Source organism: Pogoniulus pusillus, chromosome 9, assembly GCF_015220805.1.
Source record: "Pogoniulus pusillus isolate bPogPus1 chromosome 9, bPogPus1.pri, whole genome shotgun sequence".
Taxonomy (NCBI): Eukaryota; Metazoa; Chordata; class Aves; order Piciformes; family Lybiidae; genus Pogoniulus; species Pogoniulus pusillus.
The window spans coordinates 813493-837189 of record NC_087272.1 but is presented as its reverse complement, the minus strand read 5'-3'; the positions used below and the strand labels follow the sequence as shown (position 1 = coordinate 837189).

At 47.9% G+C, this 23697-nt stretch overlaps 1 protein-coding gene across 1 annotated transcript in view; it reads right to left on the bottom strand.

The window, feature by feature from the left end:
• CCSER1 (coiled-coil serine rich protein 1) overlaps nt 1-23697 on the bottom strand; it is a 982230-nt gene that overhangs the window by 511689 nt on the left and 446844 nt on the right. Inside the window, exon 8 of the mRNA XM_064148336.1 lies at nt 14753-14830. Within this exon, the coding sequence (XP_064004406.1) occupies nt 14753-14830 (78 nt within the window). The remainder of the gene's footprint in view (nt 1-14752; nt 14831-23697) is intronic.

The following is a 23697-nucleotide window of genomic DNA, read 5'->3' as shown; positions in this document are numbered from 1 at the left end:
TGAATGGGCACTGTGCCATTGACTTGAACAGCATTTACCTCCAGACCTTAGACTTGTAGAATCACTGAACAGCTTAGGCTGGAAGAGACCCTAGAGATCATCTGAGCCAACCTCCTGCCATGAGCAGCGACATCTCTCACCTAGCCCAGCTTGATCAAGGCCACATCCAACCTGGCCTCCAACAGCTCCAGCCAGGGGCATCCACAACCTCTCTGCACAACCCATTCCAGAGCCTTGCCACCCTCCTACTGAGGAACTGCTTCCTCAGACCCAATCCAAGCCTCTTCTCCTTCAGTTTCAATTCATTTGCCCTTGTCCTGTCCCTGGACACTCCTGTAGAAAGTCCCTCTGCAGCCTTCCTGGAGGATCCCTTCAGGCACTGGCAGGCAGCTCTGAGGTCCCCCCAGAGCCTTCTCCAGGCTGTACAATTCCAGGTCCCTCAGCCTGTCCTCCTAGCAGAGGTGTTCCAGCCCCTGCATCATCTTTGTGGCCTCCTCTGGACTTGTTCCAACACATCTATGTCCTTCTCATGCTGGGGACACCAGACCTGGATGCAGTATTCCAGGTGGGGTCTCAGCAGAGCAGAGCAAAGGGGCAGAATCCCCTCTCCTGCCTGCTGCCCACACTCCTCCTGCTGCATCCCAGGATACGTTTGGCCTTCTGGGCTGCATGAGGGCACTGCCAGCTCATGGGGAGCTTCTCATCCTTCAACACCCTCAGATCCTTCTCTTCAGGGCTGCTCTCAACCCACTCTGTACCCAGTTTATATCTGTGGCTGGGATTGGTCTGACCCAGCTGTAGGACCTTGCACTCTGATCTGTGGATCCTCTTTCCCCTTCAAATATTTCTGCTCCCTGAAAGAACATTTGTTTAGTTACTCCACATGCCAACGTGGCAGATTTACTTATGCTTAATGGTCTCTCACCAAGGGAAATCAGGAGGATTTACTGTCTGTGTCGAGATTATTAGGAGAAGACTCCAAATGCTCTTGCTAGAGATACCAAGATGCTCCTGTGGAGCTTCAGGACAATCTTTCTCTGTTGTCTCACTGATAACATGTTTTCAGGAACCTGGAATGCTCCAAGTTTTATGAATTTTTAATCACACATATACAGCACTCAGCAGGAATAGCCTACCTTGCAGCTATAGATCAGAATTCAGTGCAGAACCTGTGTCTGCCTGAGGGAAGGAACCTGAAATAACCTAATATTTACCCTGATAGTGCAGACCATATTCATTTTTAAATGATGCTGAAAAGCCTGTTAAATGCAGACAAAAAACAACAACTGATAATTCTGCATGCCCTCGGTTGAAGCAGTGTCTGTGTTTCTGGTTGGTTTGGGAGATTTTGGTAAGCCAAACATTAATCCTTTTATGTATGTAGCTGCTGAGAAAATAACCAAATTTATAGCATTGGAAGGCAACAATTTGCCTGAGCCAATTGCCAGCAGCATTGAAATACTGAACTAATTCTCACTCTGAAGAATGTTTCAATAAATTAAGGAAAAGATGCTAAAAGAGAACAAACGTTCACATAGTCCACAGAATCACAGAAACAAGCAGGCTGGAAGAGACCTCCAAGCTCATCCACCCCAACCTAGCATCCAGCCCTGACCAGTCAACCAGACCATGGCACCAAGTGCCCCAGCCAGGCTTGGCTTCAACACCTCCAGGGACAGCAACTCCACCACCTCCCTGGGCAGCCCATTCCAATGCCAATCACTCTCTCTGACAACAACTTCCTCCTAACATCCAGCCTAGACCTCCCCTGGCACAACTTGAGATTCTGTCCCCTTCTTCTGTTGCTGCTTGCCTGGCAGCAGAGCCCAACCCCACCTGGCTGCAGCCTCCCTGCAGGTAGTTGTAGACAGCAAAGAGGTCTGCCCTGAGCCTCCTCTGCTGCAGGCTGCACACCCTCAGCTCCCTCAGCCTCTCCTCACAGGGCTGTGCTCCAGGCCCCTCACCAGCTTCATTGCCTTTCTCTGGACACCTTCCAGCACCTCAACATCTCTCTTGAACTGAGGAGCCCAGAACTGGACACAGGACTCAAGGTGTGGCCTGACCAGTGCTGAGTACAAGGGCAGAAGGGCTGCCCTTATCCTGCTGGCCATGCTATTCCTGATCCAGGCCAGGATGCCATTGGGTCTCTTGGCCACCTGGGCACACTGCTGGCTCATCTTCAGCTACTATCTACCAGCACCCCCAGGTCCCTCTCTGCCTGGCTGTTCACCAGCCACTCTGTTCCCAGCCTGTAGTGCTGTTTGGAGTTGTTGTGGCCAAAATGCAGAACCCTGCACTTGGCCTTAATAAAACTCCTAGCACTGGACTGTGCCCACCTGTCCAGCCTGCCCAGGTCCCTCTGCAGAGCCCTCCTGCCCTCTAACACATCCACACTCGCTCCCAGCTTGGTGTTGTCTGCAAACTCACTGATGGAGGGCTCAATCCCCTCCTCCAGATCATCAATGAAGATATGAAACAGCACTGTGCCCAGCACTGATCCCTGGGGCGCACCACTAGTCCCAGCTGCCAGCTGGATGTGGCACTATTCACCACCACTCTTTGGGCCCAGCAGAGATTCAGGAAAGGCAGGTACAACTGAGGCACAGAAGAAATCAGACAACACAGGAGTCATTCCCAGTCTCCAGCCTTTGAGGTGTTAGAGCCTCCAGCTGTTACCGCTCTTGAAATAGGCCAAACTTTGAGCTGCGAGCCCTGAAGGAAATGGTAGCCTGAGGAAACACCATCTTGTGTTCAGCACATGTAAATATCTGTCTGTCTTCTCCAAACGGAAAGCTTGGCACATACACATTACCCATAGGCACTCGAGAACACTTTGTGCCTGGCTGGAAAATCCCTCCTTAGCTATAAATCAGTCATTCAAAACAGAATACATCACTGAGGGGCTCTTGACGTTGTCACCACTCTACAATCTGTTTTCTAAGACTTTATTACACTTAGATAGGACAACTAATGCCACTAACCAAAGGAGAATGGAGCCCCAGTCCTGAAGGCAGTCTTCTGCCATGGTGCTTTTTAGACTGACTGTGTCTTCTTCCTCCCCTGATTTCCCCCAAGCGAGCTAAATCCAAGACTTTTGTATAGGGAAGTCTAATAACCCCAAGTAGCTAAGCAGGAGCATCACCTGAGTAACTAACTCACAGCGTTCTTAACAGGACATGTAAACCACACAGTAGCTCCATTGTCTTTCCTCCCTTCAAAACCTGCATGAACAGGGCATCCTCAACTAGATCACGTGCCCACAGCCCTCTCCAGCCTCACCTTCAATATCTCCAGGTAAGCTTGCCTCTCTGGGCAACCTGTTGCAGTGTTCCACCACCCTCATGGTGCAGAACTCGTTCCTCACATCCAATCTAAATCTGCTCTGCTCTGGTTTGCAGCCATTGCCCTCATCCTGTCCCTGCAGGCCTTTGCAAACAGTCTCTCTGCAGCCATCCTGTAGTCCCCTTCAAGTACTGGAAGGCTGTTGTCAAAGGATCAGAGTGTTAGGGGCTGGAAGGGAGCTCCAAAGCTCATCCAGTCCAACTCCTCTGCCACAGCAGGATCATCTAGAACACATTACACAAGAATGCATCCAGGCAGGTCTTGAATATCTTGAGAGAGGGAGACTCCACAACCCCCCTGGGCAGCCTGTTCCACTCTCACAAGGAAAAAAAGTCCTCTTCATGTTTCCATGGAACTTCCTATGACTCAACTTCCACCCATTGCTCCTTGTCTTGCCACTGGGCATCACCCAGCAGAGCCTGGCTCCAGACTCCTGGCACTCACCCTGCACATATTGATAACCATTGCTGAGGTCTCCTCTCAGTCTCCTCCCAGCAGCACAGCCCCAGCTGCCTCAGATTCTCCTCCTACAAGAGCTGTTCCATTCCCTTCAGCATCTTTGTGGCTCTGTGCTGGACTCTCTGCAGCAGTTCTGTGTCCCACTTGAACTGGGGAGCCCAGAACTGGACAGAGTACTCCAGATGCGGTATGTCATGAAGGGTTGCAAAGCCTTCCTGCAACACAGCCTCAGCAGGGCAGAGTAGAGGGGCAGGAGAACCTCTATCGACCTACTCGCCACAGCCCTTCTAATACACCACAGAATGGCATTGCCCCTCCTGGCCACAAGAGCATATTGGTGGTCTCCCTGGAGCCTTCTCTTCCCCAGGCTGGACACCGCCAGCTCCCTCAGCCTGTCCTTGTAGCAGAGCTGCTCCAACCCCCTGATCACTTTTGTGGCCCCCCCTCTAGACGTGCTCCATCAGGTCCATGTCCTTCCCGTGCTGAGGACTCCAGAGCTGGATGCAGCACTGCAGGTGAGGTCTCCCCAGAGCAAAGTGGCAGAATCCCTTCCCTCCATCTGCTGGCACTGCTGCTTTTCATCTGCCCTAAGCCTCTCAAGCTGAATAAATCCAGTTCTCTCAGCCTTCTTCCATATGACAGGTCTTCCAGTCCTCAGATCAGTCCTGTGGCCTCTCTTTGGACCCTTTCAGCCTGTCCATGTCCTGCTTCTGCAGTGAGGACCATAACTGTGCATGGTGCTCAGGCCTGCCCAGTGCTGAGCAGAGTGGGACAATGACATCTTTATCCCTGTTGGTGATACTTGGGTGAATGCAAGCCAGATGCACAAATGTTTCTTGCAACAGGACCTATGATTCCTACTTTCTACTCCTGCCTTTAGAATAAAGGCAGTACTTTTGTAGCTCACATACACTGTGGTGTTAAAGACAGAGAAACAAATCAGGGAGAGAAAACTTTTCTTCAGCAATTACAAAACGTTGAAGCTTTCATCAAAGGCAGAAAAGCTGCTGTGATGAGATGACTTTTTTGTTGAAAGTCTGTGCTACACCAGTAAGACAAAAGGAATCTCAGAGAAAGTAAATACTGGTGACAGGAAATAAAAAGAGTGGGAAGAATCAATCAATCCCATAAATAATTATCAGAGACTGCTCTGAGGACAGGCTGAGAGAGCTGGAGCTCTGCAGCCTGGAGAAGGCTTCCAGGGGACCTTAGAGTCATTTTCCAGTATCTGAAGGGGGCTGCAGGAGGGCTGGGAAGGGACTATTGACAACGTCTGGTAATGACAGGATGAGGAGGAATGGGTTTAGACTGGCAGAGGCAAGATTGAAACTGGATGTTAGGAAGAAGTTCTTTGCAGTGTGAGTGGTGAGACACTGGCACAGGTTGCCCAGGGAGGTTGTGACTGCTCCCTCCCTGGAAGTATCACACAGTATCACAGTATCACAGTATCATCAGGGTTGGAAGAGACCTCACAGATCATCGAGTCCAACCCTTTACCACAGAGCTCAAGGCCAGACCATGGCACCAAGTGCCACGTCCAACCTTGCCTTGAAGTGCCCCAGGGACGGCGACTCCACCACCTCCCCGGGCAGCCCATTCCAGTGTCCAATGACTCTCTCAGTGAAGAACTTTCTCCTCACCTCCAGCCTAAATCTCCCCTGGCACAGCCTGAGGCTGTGTCCTCTCGTTCTGGTGCTGGCCACCTGAGAGAAGAGAGCAATCTCCTCCTGGCCACAACCTCCCCTCAGGTAGTTGCAGACAGCAATAAGGTCTCCCCTGAGCCTCCTCTTCTCCAGGCTAACCAATCCCAGCTCCCTCAGCCTCTCCTCGTAGGGCTGTGCTCAAGGCCTCTCCCCAGCCTCGTCGCCCTTCTCTAGACACGCTCAAGCATCTCAACGACCTGTTCTAGTGGGAGGTGTCCCTGCCTATGGCAGGAGGTTGGAACTGGATGATCTTCGAGGTCATTTCCAACCTAAATCATTCTATGATTCTCTATCATGAGCTGCCAGGGTCATGCCTGATAGTGACTGCAAGGACCTGCATTTATAGAGCCTGGAGAGCTGCACATGAGTGGCACAGCTATTAGTATAGACCAAATTTAGTATAAAGCTATACCTTACTAGACCTGTACCAGTGGTAACACTGCTAATGACTGTAGCATTTGCTACTTGTGCTGGCACTCCCACTCCCACTCAGAGAATTAGCATTAAGAGTATTAATTACAGATGCCAGAACACAGCAAGATATTAAATGAGGGAGGAATTTTTTTGGCTCACTAAAACTGGAAAGAATGTAGGGATTTCTCTTCTGAAGTTTAATGCCAAATAGTAAAGCACAGTCGAGATTAATCACGGAATTGCAACGCAACTAAACATTGCTATAACTAATTACTACTATGATTACTATTTCCAACGGTGCTGTGGCCAATAGCAAGGAAGACTGGTGGTCATTAGAACAGATAACGTACAATTAGGTAACATCAGACTCTCTTACATGCTAAAAGGCTTCTTAGAAGTGCCTGTCATTGTACTCTAGAATGGTTTTAAAAGAAGAAAATGCCATTAGAATAAAGTGCAGTATAATGAGTAAGAGGAAAGAACAGGCTCTAAAAAATGGATGAGACACTCCTTGGTAAGTTGACCTTTCAGAAACACCTCTTCTTTCACTGCTCTCCTAAATGTAAGGCAAGAGTGTTTGTAATTAAAGCTTATGAGGACAGATATAAGTAGTGGATATAAGAAAAAATCAAGGAATGCTGGTAAAAAGGTCTCAGAGACCAGATGCACATTTTGAGAGTGTCTGTGACAAACTATAATATACCAAACTTTGTAGAGATGTTTGTTTATAGTAATCAGTTGATAATCTGCAAACCTAAACAAGGGCTACTGTAGAAGTGTTTGCAGCTACTCGTTGGAGATCTGTGATAAGCAATCTAGTAAATACCCAGGCCTGCAGTGGCTAAGGAAAGCAGGAAGGAGAAAAAGGAGAAGCAGAGATATCCTGACATCAGCAGTAAAGAGGGGTCTGCTGACCAGAGGTAAAAAGACCCAGTGAGGAAGACTGTGTGGGGTGTTCATCGCAGAAAACCATTCCAGACCACCAGGGTAAGAATGGGGGTGGAGAATGGGAAAATGCCTCTGTTAATGAACTCCAAGCAATCACTGTAATAACCCTACCTCTTACTAGGAACATGTCTGCTCTTGTGACGTCGGCTGTGGCTTGTGCCAGCATGGGCTGTGCAGGATTGATGGAGCCATCCTGCCTGCACCCAGCACTGTAATCAAATATACCTATTGCAGAACTCTGCAGGAATTCTGAGGTTCATTTCAAAGGTCATAGGCACAATTAAAACTCACTCACATTTAAGCCAGCTCCAGCTTTACTATTATAACACAGGATAACAGTTGAGTTAAGGTTGGGTGACAAACACCAGTCTGCTTTGTTGTGTTTAAAATGCTTCATTCTCAAAGTTTGCAATGATGACCTAGCATTTTCCCCCAAGAGTAGTGTGCTAGTTTGAAGCTGGGCAGGATGTTTTGGTGAGAAGAACTAGATTACAGGCTGTGAAAGGAAAACAAGGCTGATGCCTACTGCCCTCAGAGTCTCCCTGAGGAGTATGGGAAGGAGAAATGAAAACATTAGATAACACTCTCACAATTTCTCTCACTCTCACTTGGGCTGCTGGCTGAGCTGCATCTCCCTAACCTCACCTTCCATTTGGCCTAACCCACTTTGCTTCTTAACCTCTTGGCCGAACCTCTATTCCCCTTTAGGACTGGGATAAGGTTGAGAGGGGCAGGGGGAAGGTGAAGGGGTGGCTGAGAGCCCCTCCTGGGGACTCAGGTTTCTGGCAGGGCTGTTGTGTTTCTGTATTACCTTTTACCTTGTATATTTCTGTCTATAACTGCATATACTGTAACTATCTGCTTGTATATTGTGCTAGCTGTAAATAAATAGCTTCATTTATATTCCCAGAGCTGGCTGAGCCTAGTCTGGGTGATTTCCAAAGTGTGGGGGGGCAGGGAACACCCAAACCATCACAATTAGGCTCTAGTTCTTCAAGAAACATTGCACAGGGGCAGGAGGATAAACTTGTGCTCGCAGGAAGGTCCTTCCTACAGAAAATGTTCCGAGCAACACCACCAACAAAGACTTTCTTTTGTGATAGAAAAAAATACATCTTGGGCCTTTTTATTTGAAGTGACTTTAAGCACAGAAGAGAACAGAGGACTGCAAGCTGGAATGTGACCTCAAAATAAGCATCATGCAGAAGAAATGCCAATCAACAATCAGTGTAGAAAAGCTGTGCAAATGTGCACGCATGCAAGCCTGCAGCTCTGCAGGCCTCTCTGCACAGCACCCTTCTGCACAGCACCCTCTCTGCACAGCTTCTGAAGAGCAAGGCTAGGGAAGACTGCCCTGAATGCTAACAGCACCAGAGAAGGAAACCCAAAATCAAACCAACTGCTGGTTGAGCTTTAGGCTGCTCTTTCCTCAAGCAAACTCAAATTCCATTGCTGCTTCACCACTGCTAACAGTTCTGGAGAGAAGGTTGCTGAATGTACTCAGCACTGGTCAGGCCACACCTTGAGTGCAGGGTCCAGCTCTGGGCTCCTCAATTCAAGAGAGATGTTGAGGTACCAGAACATGTCCACAGAAGGGTGATAAAGATGGTGAGGGGCCTGCAGCACAGCCCTGTGAGGAGAAGCTGACAGAGCTGGGGGTGTGCAGCCTGCAGAAGAGGAGGCTCAGGGCAGACCTTATCACTCTCTACAACTACCCGAAGGAAGGTTGGAGCCAGGTGGATTGGGCTCTTCTGCCAGGCAAGCAGCAACAGAAGAAGGGGACACAGTCTCAAGTTGTGCCAGGGCAGGTCTAGGCTGGATGTTAGGAGGAAGTTGTTGGCAGAGAGAGTGATTGGCATTGGAATGGGCTGCCCAGGGAGGTGGTGGAGTCTCTGTCCCTGGAGGTGTTGAAGCCAAGCCTGGCTGGGGCACTTAGTGCCATGGTCTAGCTGACTGGAGAGGGCTGGGTGCTAGGTTGGGCTGGCTGAGCTTGGAGGTCTCTTCCAGCCTGGTTGCTTCTGTGATTCTATGATTTAGTGGCACTAAGGATGCACATGCATTCATTTTCTCAGGGTTGCTTTCAGGATTAAACAGCACTGGAATTTGCTGTATGTATTTCTTATTCAGCTGCTTTCTCTTCCTTCTGCCAGGTATCACTGACACTCCTTTAAGGGTGCTATCTCAACAAATAAAATATAATGAATCCACTAAAATAGGTTGGATGAGGCCTTGAGCAACCCATTCTAGTGGGAGGTACCCCTGCCTATGGTAGGGGGTTGGAACTAGATGATCCTTGAGGTCACTTCCAACTTAAACCATTCTATGATTCCATGAATGGATCCAGGTGGAGCACTTCTTGCTATACTGGAAAAGCCTTTCCTCCAAATATCTCTGACCATGGTTTCACATGATTTGATCTCCCTGGCAGTGCTGAATGTCACAGCACGTGCAGAAGGTTGCAAAAATGATAGCTGAGTTCAGTGTTACCAGAGCTGAGACGCAACATGAAAGCACTCCTGTGGGAATCTTGCTTCCAATTTCCCTTAGATTAAATTCAAAATCTCAAATTGTTTTTCAACAAGCTTAGGTTCTCCTTCATATTTATAGATCTCATACCCTGTGGGATAAAAAAAAGTGACAGGCATCTGCTTTGGTGAAGTTGGATGTAATGAGAGCATGATGATAAGATTTGCATTCCTTCCTTATGCAAAATTTCAGCCTTTCTTTTGAAGATGGCTGATAGAATCCAGGAGAGGACAGTCTCTCTTTCCTGCCATCCAACCAGGTAGGACTGAGAGCAGGGGCTCGGTTTCAATTCACAGTCTAATGTAAAACCTCATTAGCTCAGATATTTCAACTGTCCTGGAGAGATCCAGAGTTTACACTGCTCTGTTTCATTACACCTGTTTTATCAGAACCACAGAAGCCCTTTTTCAATCTTCAGTTCTACATCAAGGAGCTGGGAAAGGTTATTATCATGTTGCTAAGGGAAATGCATCATCCCATCATCCAAAGTCAATATTACAGACTGACAGTATTTAGAGAGGTTCATGGCTTGTAAAACCAGACATTCACATTACTGCTGGAAAAATATTGCTCTCTCTTGGAGGGAGCCAGGGAGAAATAACAGAAACTTACATTGCATATAACTTTTATTTCTACTTCGGGGCATTGGCCGTGAGATGTATCTGACTTTTTCCTAGTCTGGCCTCCATTTTACTTGAATTCCACATGAAAATGTTTCCCATTTTGAAAATTAACTGAAAATAAAAGAGTAAATAATGCTCCCTGCTTCCCACCCCACCCCTCCACCCCCAGTTTCTCCTACCATTTTCTACTATGAAATATAAAGGAAGAAGACTTTTAATATGAAAAAATACCTTCATATTTATATTGGAGCAACAATTCCACTTCAAAGAAGTCATTTACAAGGCGTTTGGAGCTATACAAGCAGCATTTTCTTTACAAATACATAAAGGCACTGTGGTGTGTTTGTCTGAGTGCTCCTGATGCAAACAGAGCAGTGTCTGCTTAACACGGCAGAGAATTCCAGAGTGAGACTTTATAGTAACTATTTCCTGTTACTTCTTACACCTTTATCTCAGCTAAGAAGCCTCTTTCTTTGTGTGTAATGTATCTTAGGGGTTTCCCAGGCATAGGGAGAAACAACAACTACCCAAACTGACTTAAAACGTTGAGAAGACTTTAATGTGCATTTCATGTGTTTTCCCAAGGAAAAAACAGAAACAACAACAAACCAAAGCTAAACTCTATACTCTAGTACCCTGGCACAGCTTCCAGAGAGATACTGACATACTGGAACGTGTCCAGAGAAGGGCAATGAAGCTGGTGAGGGGCCTGGAGCACAGTCCTGTGAGGTGAGAATGAGGGAGCTGGGAGTGTGCAGCCTGCAGAAGAGGAGGGTCAGGGCAGACCTCATTGCTGTCTGCAGCTACCTGAAGGGAGGCTGCAGCCAGGTGGGGTTGGTCTCTTCTGCCAGGCACACAGCAACAGAAGAAGGGGACACAGTCTCAAGTTGTGGCAGGGGAGGTCTAGGCTGGATGTTAGGAGGAAGTTGTTGGCAGAGAGAGTGATTGGCATTGGAATGGGCTGCCCAGGGAGGTGGTGGAGTCACTGTCCCTGAAGGTGTTCAAGAAAAGCCTGGCTGAGGCACTTAGTGCCATGGTCTGGTTGGTTTGCCAGGGCTGGGTGCTAGGTTGGGCTGGATGTGCTTGGAGGTCCCTTCCAACCTGATTGATTCTATGATTCTATTCTATGATTCTATGAAATAGCTTTGTTCAATTTCACCAAACTCTGAGAACATTCAATCCCAGAAGAGGAATGAGAACCAGTGACAACAGATGTCCCATCTGTACCTCTGCTGATGAAATTACTGATCAAGCACAGCCCTTAAGCATTCTGCTTGCAGGAGTGAGGGAAATAGCTGTCTCTCTGCCAGTTGAGAACTGCAGGGTACAACTCTTGCTTAGACATACATAATAGTGGGGGGGAAACTCTCCAGAGCCATCATTTTTGATGGGGTTGCCCAAGTCTGAGGGAAGCTGGTGTTTTCTGCACTGGAGGAATATGCAGCAGAGACACAAACTTTAAATGCTTAAACTTCATTAATTCTACTTTAGCAGCTTTAATTCAACATCATCACAAATCAGCGAAAAACAACCCAAACTGCTCACTTCTTTCATACAGTAGGCAAAAAGTTACTGGGGAAAGAAGAAATTTGACAATGGACGCTCCACTTTGTTTATATTGTGACACATCCTTGAGATGTGCTAAAAATCCAACTTCCCTCTTCCTTTCCCCACAAAACAACTGGCAAGACAACCACTGCCTGCATCCACAGCACCACTCTGAACACCTGGATGGACTCAGGAGACCTCTCCCAAGAGTCAGGTTGTGTTTGAGACCCTTCTGTGTCCCAGGGCTGCATATCACAGTATCACAGTATCACAGTATCATCAGGATTGGAACAGACCTCACAGATCATCAAGTCCAACCCTTTACCACAGTACCACATCCAACCTTGCCGTGAACTGCCCCGGGGACGGCGACTCCACCACCTCCCCGGGCAGCCCATTCCAGTGTCCAATGACTCTCTCAGGGAAGAACTTTCTCCTCACCTCCAGCCTAAATCTCCCCTGTTGCAGCCTGAGGCTGTGTCCTCTTGTTCTGGTGCTGGCCACCTGAGAGAAGAGAGCAACCTCCTCCTGGCCACAACCTCCCCTCAGGTAGTTGTAGACAGCAATAAGGTCTCCCCTGAGCCTCCTCTTCTCCAGGCTAACCAATCCCAGCTCCCTCAGCCTCTCCTCGTAGGGCTGTGCTCAAGGCCTCTCCCCAGCCTCGTCGCCCTTCTCTGGACACGCTCAAGCATCTCAATGTCCCTCCTAAACTGGGGGGCCCAGAACTGAACACAGCACTCAAGGTGTGGTCTAACCAGTGCAGAGTACAGGGGCAGAATGACCTCCCTGCTCCTGCTGGCCACACCATTCCTGATGCAGGCCAGGATGCCACTGGCTCTCTTGGCCACCTGGGCACACTGCTGGCTCATGGGGTTGTTGTAGCCAAAGTGCAGCACCCTGCACTTGGAGCTATTGAACCCCATCCCATTGGACTCTGTCCATCTGTCCAGGCGGTCAAGGTCCCGCTGCAGAGCCCTTCTGCAGCCCTTCTGCCTTCCTTACTTTTTCTCCTTACTGCATGTTATGAAGTAAGGAGAAAAAGTGACATAGATGCTCCTTCCAGTGTAGACCTTTTGAAGTTGAGAATATTATGTCATGGTTTATTATTAAAATCAACTACAATGAGAAGGCTGTGGCTCGTGATGGATTGATGTCAAAACCTGTGTCTTTGGGGTTGTGTTGCTTTGAGGTTAATTGGAATACTTCAATGAGATGTGATGGTTTGGGTGTTCCCTGCCCCCCCCACGCTTTGGAAATCACCCAGACTAGACTCAGCCAGCTCTGGAAATGGAATGAAGCTTATATTTACAGCTCAGCTCAATACACAAGCAGATAGTTACAGTATATACAGCTATAGACAGAGATATACAAGGTAAAAGGTAATACAGACACACAACAGCCCTGCCAGAAACTTGAGTCCCCAGGAGGGGCTCCCAACCACCCTGCCACCTTCTCCCACCCCTCAGCCATTCCCCAGACATTGCCTTGTGCCCCAAGGAAGAATGGAGGGCTGGCCAGGGGGGTTAGGAGGCAAATGGATAAATCAGAGAGATGGAAGTTGAAGTTAGAGAGAAAATGCAGCTCACAGCTCAGGCTAAGAGTGACTCCCTTATCTATGTTTGGATTCTTGTTCTTATACCTCTTAGCAAGCCTAGGAGTGAAGTAGACATCAACATTGTTTCCCTCGCACAGCCTGTGATCTAATCCTTCTCACCAAAACATTCTAGCTAGCTTCAAACTAGCACATGAGAGACATTACATTACTGGCTGTGAAAAGAAAATAATAGTGATGTCTACCTCACTCGTTGGTTTTGCTCAGGGATATAAAACCAAGAAACAAAACCACAGATAGGCAGTGCGTCTCTCTCTGTTGCTGCAATATTTATCTCAGTCTGGATCTGTGTAACCTGAACTAGTAATTCTCTTGCTGTCCTTTCGCACCTCACCCCGCATGTAAGGGAGATCCTGAGATAAGGGGAGAAGGTGAGAAAGAAGGAGGAAGGAGGGTGGCTCTGCTGGCCAGGAGGGTTTTTTTTAATCCCTGTATTACTTTTATCACAGTATCCCAGTATCATCAGGGTTGGAAGAGACCTCACAGATCATCAAGTCCAACCCTTTAGCACAGAGCTCAAGGCCAGACCATGGCACCAAGTGCCACGTCCAGTCCTGCCTTGAACAGCTCCAGGGACAGCAACTCCACCACCTCCCCGGGCAGCCCATTCCAGTGTCCAATGACTCTCTCAGGGAAGAACTTTCTCCTCACCTCCAGCCTAAATCTCCCCTGGCACAGCCTGAGGCTGTGTCCTCTTGTTCTGGTGCTAGCCACCTGAGAGAAGAGAGCAACCTCCTCCTGGCCACAACCACCCCTCAGGTAGTTGCAGACAGCAATAAGGTCACCCCTGAGCCTCCTCTTCTCCAGGCTAACCAATCCCAGCTCCCTCAGCCTCTCCTCGTAGGGCTGTGCTCAAGGCCTCTCCCCAGCCTCGTCGCCCTTCTCTGGACACGCTCAAGCATCTCAATGTCCCTCCTAAACTGGGGGGCCCAGAACTGAACACAGCACTCAAGGTGTGGTCTAACCAGTGCAGAGTACAGGGGCAGAATGACCTCCCTGCTCCTGCTGGCCACACCATTCCTGATGCAGGCCAGGATGCCACTGGCTCTCTTGGCCACCTGGGCACACTGCTGGCTCATGTTCAGGCAGGTTAACTTGTATACTCCTGTATATAGCTGTAAATATCTGTATATATTGTACATATATGCTTGTAGATTGTGCCATGCTGTAAATAGAGCTTCATTCCTTAACTTCCAGGTGGCTGAGTTAGTCTGGCAAATGCACAAGCGTGTTGGGAGTAGGGTGGAACTTCCAAACTGCCACAGGGGTAAGGAAGCATTCTTTCATTCCAATATGTACTTCAAGTGCTCTAGAAAGAGAAATGTGTTGACGCAGCATTACATACACACGTACACAGGAACGGACACATCCAAACACATCAGTGGCAGACGAGACAATCTTACACACAGTGCTTTATAGTTTAAGTCAGCACAAAACCAGTGGTGTATACAGACACACATAGAACATCTGCTGCTCTCCCAGCTCTGTAAAGAAAAGGCAGTATGTGACAGCAGAGCAGGAAGCATGGTAAGCCCAAAGCCACAGAGAGCATTTACTGTGAAAGGAGTTAAAGGTACCTTGAAAAATAACGGCTCCTCGGGAAGAGGGCTAACGGGGAGTGAGGTGGTGCTACTAGCTGGGCTCATGTCTGCACTCTGAAAGAAAAGCACACAGGGGTTGGCATTTCCAGACAAGCTCTCTGCACATCTTTGCACAGCTTGGGAGGGGAGAGGGGAGAGGGGAGAGGGGAGAGGGGAGAGGGGAGAGGGGAGAGGGGAGAGGGGAGAGGGGAGAGGGGAGAGGGGAGAGGGGAGAGGGGAAAAGAGAAAGGAAAAGGGAAGGAAAAGGGAAGGGAAGGGAAGGGAAGGGAAGGGAAGGGAAGGGAAGGGAAGGGAAGGGAAGGGAAGGGAAGGGAAGGGAAGGGAAGGGAAGGGAAGGGAAGGGAAGGGAAGGGAAGGGAAGGGAAGGGAAGGGAAGGGAAGGGAAGGGAAGGGAAGGGAAGGGAAGGGAAGGGAAGGGAAGGAAAAGGGAAGGGAAGGGAAGGGAAGGGAAGGGAAGGGAAGGGAAGGGAAGGGAAGGGAAGGGAAGGGAAGGGAAGGGAAGGGAAGGGAAGGGAAGGGAAGGGAAGGGAAGGGAAGGGAAGGGAAGGGAAGGGAAGGGAAGGGAAGGGAAGGGAAGGGAAGGGAAGGGAAGGGAAGGGAAGGGAAGGGAAGGGAAGGGAAGGGAAGGGAAGGGAAGGGAAGGGAAGGGAAGGGAAGGGAAGGGGGAAGGGAAGGGAAGGGAAGGGAAGGGAAGGGAAGGGAAGGGAAGGGAAGGGAAGGGAAGGGAAGGGAAGGGAAGGGAAGGGAAGGGAAGGGAAGGGAAGGGAAGGGAAGGGAAGGGAAGGGAAGGGAAGGGAAGGGAAGGGAAGGGAAGGGAAGGGAAGGGAAGGGAAGGGAAGGGAAGGGAAGGGAAGGGAAGGGAAGGGAAGGGAAGGGAAGGGAAGGGAAGGGAAGGGAAGGGAAGGGAAGGGAAGGGAAGGGAAGGGAAGGGAAGGGAAGGGAAGGGAAGGGAAGGGAAGGGAAGGGAAGGGAAGGGAAGGGAAGGGAAGGGAAGGGAAGGGAAGGGAAGGGAAGGGAAGGGAAGGGAAGGGAAGGGAAGGGAAGGGAAGGGAAGGGAAGGGAAGGGAAGGAAAGGAAAGGAAAGGAAAGGAAAGGAAAGGAAAGGAAAGGAAAGGAAAGGAAAGGAAAGGAAAGGAAAGGAAAGGAAAGGAAAGGAAAGGAAAGGAAAGGAAAGGGGAAAAGGAAAGGAAAAAAAAAGGAAGGAAAAGAGTTCAAAAGCAACACTGAAATATTCAACAGAATTAGACTGACAAATCAAATGAAGTGTATTTACTCTTAGTTCCTACAAGTAATTATTGCATAAGTACTTTGCATTTCTTTATTTCACATGAACTCTCCACTCAAAGACTGAACTGTACACACAAATATGCAAATGCACTGTGCCTACAACAAAAGTGACACAAACTGGGGAACACACAAATGTGTTCCTGCAGAACAAACTATGATGTTTTGGGTTTTTTTTAAGTGATTTCTGTTTGACTCAATGGCCCCATAGTTAAGTTGGAAGGCAACATGAACAGGAAAGCAATATATTGCAGGAAAGTATTTGGATCACAGTTTTTAAAAGATTCCTATCACAGCAGTCAATATAGCTCACAAATTAGCACTTACATATGAAATGAGACCGTAAACAGCAATGTTAATCACAGCATCACAGAACCACGCAGGTTGGCAAAGCCCTTCAGGATCACCAAGTCCAACCTACAGCCCTACTATACAAGATTCACCTTAAATCGTAGCCCTAAGCACCACATCCAAACCACCCTTAAACACATCAAGGGTGGGAGACTCCAGCACCTCCCTGGGCAGCTCATTCCAGTCCCTGACCAATCTGCTCATGAAAAGCTTTTTTTCCTTTTCACACTGTGGCATTGCTATGCAAAATGTTTTAATGAATTCCACTTAACCAAGTAATTAATTAGACATCTGGTTTCACATCATCATAGAAATGAATCATAGAATTGTCAGGGCTTAGAAGTGACCTCAAGGATCATCCAGTTCCAACCCCACTGCCATGGGCAGATACACCTTACACTAGATTAAGTAGCTCAGAGCCCTATCCAGCCTGGCCTTAACCTCCAGAGTTGGGGTTTCATAGAATCATAGAATACACCAGGTTGGAAGAGACCTCCAAGATCATCCAATCCAACCTAGCACCCAGCCTTAACCAATCAACTAGACCATGGCACTAAGTGCCTCAGCCAGGCTTTGTTTGAACACCCCCAGGGATGGCGACTCCACCACCTCCCTGGGCAGCCCATTCCAATGCCAATCACTCTCTGTAAAGAACTTCATCCTAACATCCAACCTAGACCTGCCCTGGCACAACTTGAGACTGTGTCCCCTTGTTCTGTTGCTGCTTGCCTGGCAGAAGAGACCAACCCCACCTGGCTACAACCTCCCTTCACGTAGTTGTAGAGAGTAATGAGGTCAGCCCTGAGCCTCCTCTTCTGGCCTCTCTGATAAGCCCAAACTGCACATGAAGAATAGTGCTACATCCACCAAGTTCATTTGTCACAAGAATGTTATGCAAAGATACCATATTTTATTCAGCCAACTGGTACAGGATGGAAACTGAAATGAAATTTGGGAATGAAAACCCTATGTCCAATCTGAAATATGGAGTATAAAGTCAATCACTTCAGTTAATGAGATTCTTGCCAGTTACACCACACCTGAAATACAAGGCAATAGTTACTTGCTAAAAGAAAGGGATGCAAGTAAAGGAGAAAGAAGGGGGCCATGGCAGTTACTTCCTAAGAGAAAGAAAGCCTCAACAATTGAGGAGCTGTTGAGTAATATGGGAGATTATAACATGCCAGAAATATGCTGAATCCATTGCTCTGTTATTCAGAAACCATACATTCTCACAGAGATATCTGCACTTGGATCATCAAGGAAACTAAATGATAATCTCTACTGAAAGGAAGTGAGATATAAGTCTTAGATTAAACTCATGGTGGCTTCCTCTGTGAGAATGTTCTGCCTCCAAAGCCATCAGTCCAGCTGAGGGCAGTCTCTTTAAAACTACACAAAACAGAAATAAGAGGGAAAAAAAGATCAGGTTGCTGGTTTCCAAACCAAATAAAGTGCCCTAAATTGCAATCAGACTCACACAGGAAGACACTGAAACACTCTCAGTATGTAAGTCTGGAAAGCACATCGATAGCTGCACACTACACAAGCTGCAAGTTCTTCAGTGATACCTGGAATGTAAGGGCAAACAACCCTGAGGATGCCAAAGCTGCTTTGACAACACAGCTCAGGACCCAGCCCATGATGACCTCAGAGAAACAATCACTCTTCCATGACAGCTGGACATGAGCCAGGCCAGGGAATAAGTGCACTTCTTTCTTCCTAGGTGTGGATGCCATGTTGATGTGGCACCATGCCTGACCTAGAAACCCTGAAGAGAGGTAGGGTGTATTTGTTGGGGCACCATAACTACATAGCTTCTGAACAGCAAATGGTTTGAGTCTGGCCAGCAGGAGCATTAGCAGAAGAGGAGCACTGGCATTGTGGCCTTCCAGCATTTTAAAGGGGCCTACAAGAAAACTGGGGAGGGACTTTTTAGGTGGTCAGGCAGTGATAGGACTGGGGGAATGGAATAAAGCTAGAAATGGATAGTGTGATGGTTTGGGGGTTACCCCGCCCCCCCACACTTTTGAATTTGCCCCAGCTAACTCAGAGGGACCCTGGGAATATAGATGAAGCAATTTATTTACATCTAGCAAAATTTACAAGCAGCTATTTACAATATATACAGTTATATACAATTATATACAGAAATATACAAAGGATAAACGATATGAAAGCACAACTCCCCTCCCAGAAACCTGAGTCCCCAGGAGGGGCTCTCAAACCACCCCAACACCTCCCCCCGGCCCTCTCAACCTTACCCCAGTTCTCAGGAAGAAGAGAGGTGCAGCCAAGAGGTTAGGGAGCAAGGTTAGTAGGAGCAGGGTTAATGAGATGTGACCAGGTCTAAGGCAAAAGCAAGAGTGAGAGACAAAATGGAGAAAAAGTCTTTCTTCTTCCCAGAGTTCTCAGCGTAACTGTGAGAGAAGTTGACATCAATTGTTTTGATTTCACTGCCTGTTATCTAGTTCTGTTACCAAAACATTCTAGCTTGCTTCAAACTAGCACAATCCACCCCTGTCTACTTCGCTCAGAGTATCGCTGAGAATTATCCAATCTAATCTAAACCAATATTTACACTAAAACAATATATACAAGTTCAGTTCACACTTCAATCAGATGTAGGTGATTCAAAAGCTCAGAACAGGGACTCCCAGGTGACATTGGGTTCGTGCTCACATACTGTAGTTTTTTCTCAGTGTTGGGCGCCGATGTTACCTAGAACAGAAAACTCCTAACAACTTATGCTACACACTCTGAATTTAAGCTCTCTCAGCTAAAGTTAAATTTCTCTGTGGAATACACTGGATTTCACCATTCTCCTGCATTACCCAGTAGGTGTGACCAGGACCTTCAGCAGATACCACCCCTCGGACAGGTTTCCCTTCGCCCGAAGGAGAAAATACCCAAACAGTTTTCCCTAACAGATTCTTTTCACGTACAACAGGAACTTTATCACCGTCTACTGTTTGGACCAAATCTGATTGTGCAGGTCCTGCTCTGTTTACTGAACCTCTACTATTTACCAACCAAGTAGCTTCTGCTAAATGTTTGTCCCAGTTTTTCAGAGTTCCACCCCCCATGGCTTTTAGGGTGGTTTTCAGCAAACCGTTGTAGCGCTCAACCTTCCCTGAAGCTGGTGCATAGTAGGGTATGTGATAGATCCATTCAATACCATGCTCTTTGGCCCAGTTTTTCACTAGATTGTTCTTGAAATGAGTGCCATTGTCTGACTCGATTCTTTCTGGAGTTCCATGTCTCCACAAGATTTGTCTCTCCAAACCAACAATGGTGTTACGTGCAGTAGCATGTGGAACTGGATAGGTTTCCAACCATCCAGTGCTGGCTTCTACCATCGTCAGCACATACTGCTTGCCAGAACGAGATCGAGGTAAAGTGATGTAGTCAATCTGCCAGGCTTCACCATACTTGTACTTTGACCATCTCTCACCATACCATAAGGGCTTGATTCGCTTAGCCTGCTTAATAGCAGCACAAATGTCACAGTCATAGATGACTTGGGTGATAGCGTCCATGGACAAGTCAATTGACCTATCACGAGCCCATCGGTATGTTCCATCTCTGCCTTGATGTCCAGATGAGTCATGGGCCCACCGAGCTAAGAACAACTCACCTCGATGTTTCCAATCAAGGTCAATGTCAAGATCAGAGTTGGTATCAACTTGAGCAATCTTAGCAGCTTGGTCTGCCTTCTGGTTGTGTTGGTGTTCCTCAGTGGCTCTGCTCTTAGGCATGTGTGCATCTACGTGCCGCACCTTCACTGGAGTTTTCTCCAGCCGTGCATCAATGTCCTGCCATAGATCAGCACACCAAATAGGCTTTCCTTTCCTCTGCCAACCATTCTTCTTCCAGTCCTTTAGCCAACCCCATAGAGCATTGGCTACCATCCACGAGTCGGTGTAGAGGTAAAGGATAGGCCAATTCTCACGTTCAGCCACATCAAGAGCAAGTTGAACAGCTTTTACCTCAGCGAACTGACTGGATTCTCCTTCGCCATCTTTCGTTTCAGTAACTTTCCTGGTTGGACTCCAAACCGCTGACTTCCATATTCGCTTGTTCCCAACAAGACGACAGGAACCGTCTGTGAACAAAGCATAGTTCTTTTCCTGATCAGAGAGATCACCATAGGGAGGAGCTCCCTCAGCACGAGTTATTTTCCCCTCCGGAGGTTTGGAACAGTCTGTGCCTTCTGGCCAGTTGGTGATCACCTCCACCAGACCAGGTCGGTCAAGATTACCCATTTGTGCTCGTTGGGTTATCAAAGCCATCCATTTAGACCAGGTTGCATCTGTGGCATGATGTGGTGATGAACCTTTGCCCTTGAACATCCAGTTAAGAACTGGCAGTCTAGGAGCTAAAAGCAATTGTGACTCAGTTCCAATCACTTCAGAAGCTGCTTTCACTCCCTCATAGGCTGCTAGAATCTCTTTCTCAGTTGCAGTGTAATTTGTCTCTGAACCTCTGTAGCAACATCCCCAGAAACCAAGTGGACGACCACGTGTCTCATTTGGAGCTCTCTGCCAAAGACTCCAAGTTGGACCATTGTCACTGGCAGCCGTGTACAGAATGTTTTTAATGTCCGGACCAGATCTCACAGGTCCCAAGCCCACTGCATGGACTATTTCTCGTTTGATCTGATCAAAGGCTGCTTGTTGTTCAGGTCCCCACTCGAAATTGTTTCTCTTACGAGTCACATCATGCAGAGGTTTGACAATCTGACTGAAACCAGGAATGTGTAGTCTCCAAAATCCCACCACACCAAGGAAAGAAAGTGTGTCCTTCTTACTGGTGGGAACTGCCATGGTAGAGACTTTGTTGATCACATCCTGAGGAATGTAACGGCGACCATCCTGCCACCGCACTCCCAGAAACTGAATTTCTTTGGCAGGTCCTTTGACCTTGTCTCTCTTAATGGCAAAACCTGCTTGCAACAGAATGTCAATGATTTTGTTACCTTTCTCGAAGACTTCCTCAGCAGTTTGGCCCCACACAATGATGTCGTCGATATACTGGATGTGCTCTGGAGCTTTACCTTTCTCCAGTGCATTGTGGATGACTGAGTGACAGATGGTTGAGCTGTGTTTCCACCCCTGAGGCAAACGGTTGAACTGGTACTGGATTCCTCTCCAGGTGAATGCAAACTGAGGCCTGCACTCCTTTGCTATGGGAATAGAGAAGAAAGCATTAGCAATGTCTATTGTTGCATACCATTTAGCCTCCTTCGATTCCAGCTCGTACTGGAGTTCCAGCATGTCCGGCACAGCTGCACTCATGGGTGGTGTCACCTCGTTGAGGGCACGAAAGTCAACTGTGAGTCTCCAGTCGCCCGTAGGTTTGCGCACAGGCCAGATGGGACTGTTGAAAGGTGAATGAGCTTTCTCTATGACAGCCTGACTCTCCAATTGACGAATCAGCTGATGAATGGGCAACAAAGAGTCACGGTTAGTTCTGTACTGCCTGTGATGAACAGTTTGAGTTGCAATTGGCACCTCCAGATCCTCTATGTCATGATGTCCCACAACTGCAGATTCATCAGAAAGTTCAGGTCTAATGGACAATTTCAGTTTATCATCCTCAATCTCTACAGATGCTATTCCAAAAGCCCATTTGTGACCTTTAGGATCTTTGAAACAACCTTGTCTCAAAAAGTCAATTCCCAGAATGCAAGGCGCATCAGGACCAGTTACAATAGTATGTGTCTTCCACTCTTTACCAGTTAAACTGATCTCAGCCTGTACCTTAGTTAACTCTTGAGATCCACCAGTGATTCCAAAGATAGAAATGGACTCTGTCCCTTTGCAATTTGATGGCAATAAAGTACACTGAGCACCTGTGTCAACTAAAGCCCTGTATTTCCGAACTCTTGAACTGCCAGGCCACCTAATGAATACATTCCAATAGATTCGGTTCTCTCCACTATCCCTTTCCTCCTCCTGGCTGGAGGCAGGGCACCCCTAATGCTGAACATGGCATGTAGGGTGTACACAATGATTGGTGGTGTTGTGAGAGGAACTGCAACTGTTGGAACAATTGCAGTTGCTCTCAGGAGCTGAAGAAGTGACAGCTACTTTTCTGGCATTGCTGCCTCTGTTTCTGCCACTCTGCAGTTCCTTGACCCTCTTTGAAAGAGCTGAAGTAGGTTTACCATCCCATTTGTTCATGTTCTCACCATATTTGTCACGCAGAAGTATCCACAGTGACGCACGTGATTGCTGCTGTCTAGGTGGAATTTGTCTCCTCCTGGGCTGGAATTGCCTTGCAGGAGGTGGGCCTCTGTTCCTGACTGCAGAAACATGCACCCATTCAGATGATGCAGGAATGGTATCCTTCACCAGATTGGAAATTGAGGTTGTAAGGTCCTCCTTCAGTTCTTTCATGCTCTCCTTGATGCCATCTCTAATCTCTGTACCTAGAGTTTTTATGGCAGAGACTAGACCAGAATGTGACAAGCTGTCCTCTATCTGCCTGAGCTGGTCAGTGAATTCACCAACAGTGAAAGACCTTCCATTATCACTCCTTGCTAGAAACTTACTGGCCAAGATGTTAGCATAGGATGAAGGAGCAAGCTTAATCAGCTTCTTCATGAGACCTGTTCCCAAAGGAATATCATCAGGCTTATGAGTACCATGATCTCCATAAAGCACTTCCTTCACAGCAAACTCCTTCAGAAGCTTAATTCCCTGCTCAATGGTATTCCACTTCTTGGCAGCCCATGGCAAATCATCTCAGGAAGGATATCTCATAGCCACAGCCAACAAAAGGCGTGTCCACAAGCTAACCCTACCAAGAGGACTTGCCAGGTGTTTGTCCACTCCACTCTCCTTAGTGAGTGGTCCCAGCTGCTTGGCAGACTTGTCTCCTACCTGCAGGGCATTAGCACCAATGCCACGGCATCTCACTAGCCAGTTTAGGATTGGCTCACCTGATTCCCTTGTGTATTCCTTCCTAACTTCCCTGACCTCTCTGAGTGGATCCTTGGAGCCTTGAATGTCATCTTCCTCCTCTTCTTCCTGTTGTTCTGGTGGTGCCTGGCCTAACACAATCTTCCTCATAGCATTCCTAAACTCATTGGAACCATCCTCTCTCTTGGCAGCTAACCTCACAGCGCTCCTCTCACTTGAGTATTGTTGTCTCAGCACATCTACAAGGTCTCGCAGACTAACTGCCTCCTCTTCCTCCTCTTGCTGCTGATCACCAGAGGTCCCCTGTCTTACATCCTCCTGTGAACCACTCTTTGTCTTAGCTTTTGCCTTAGCAGGTGC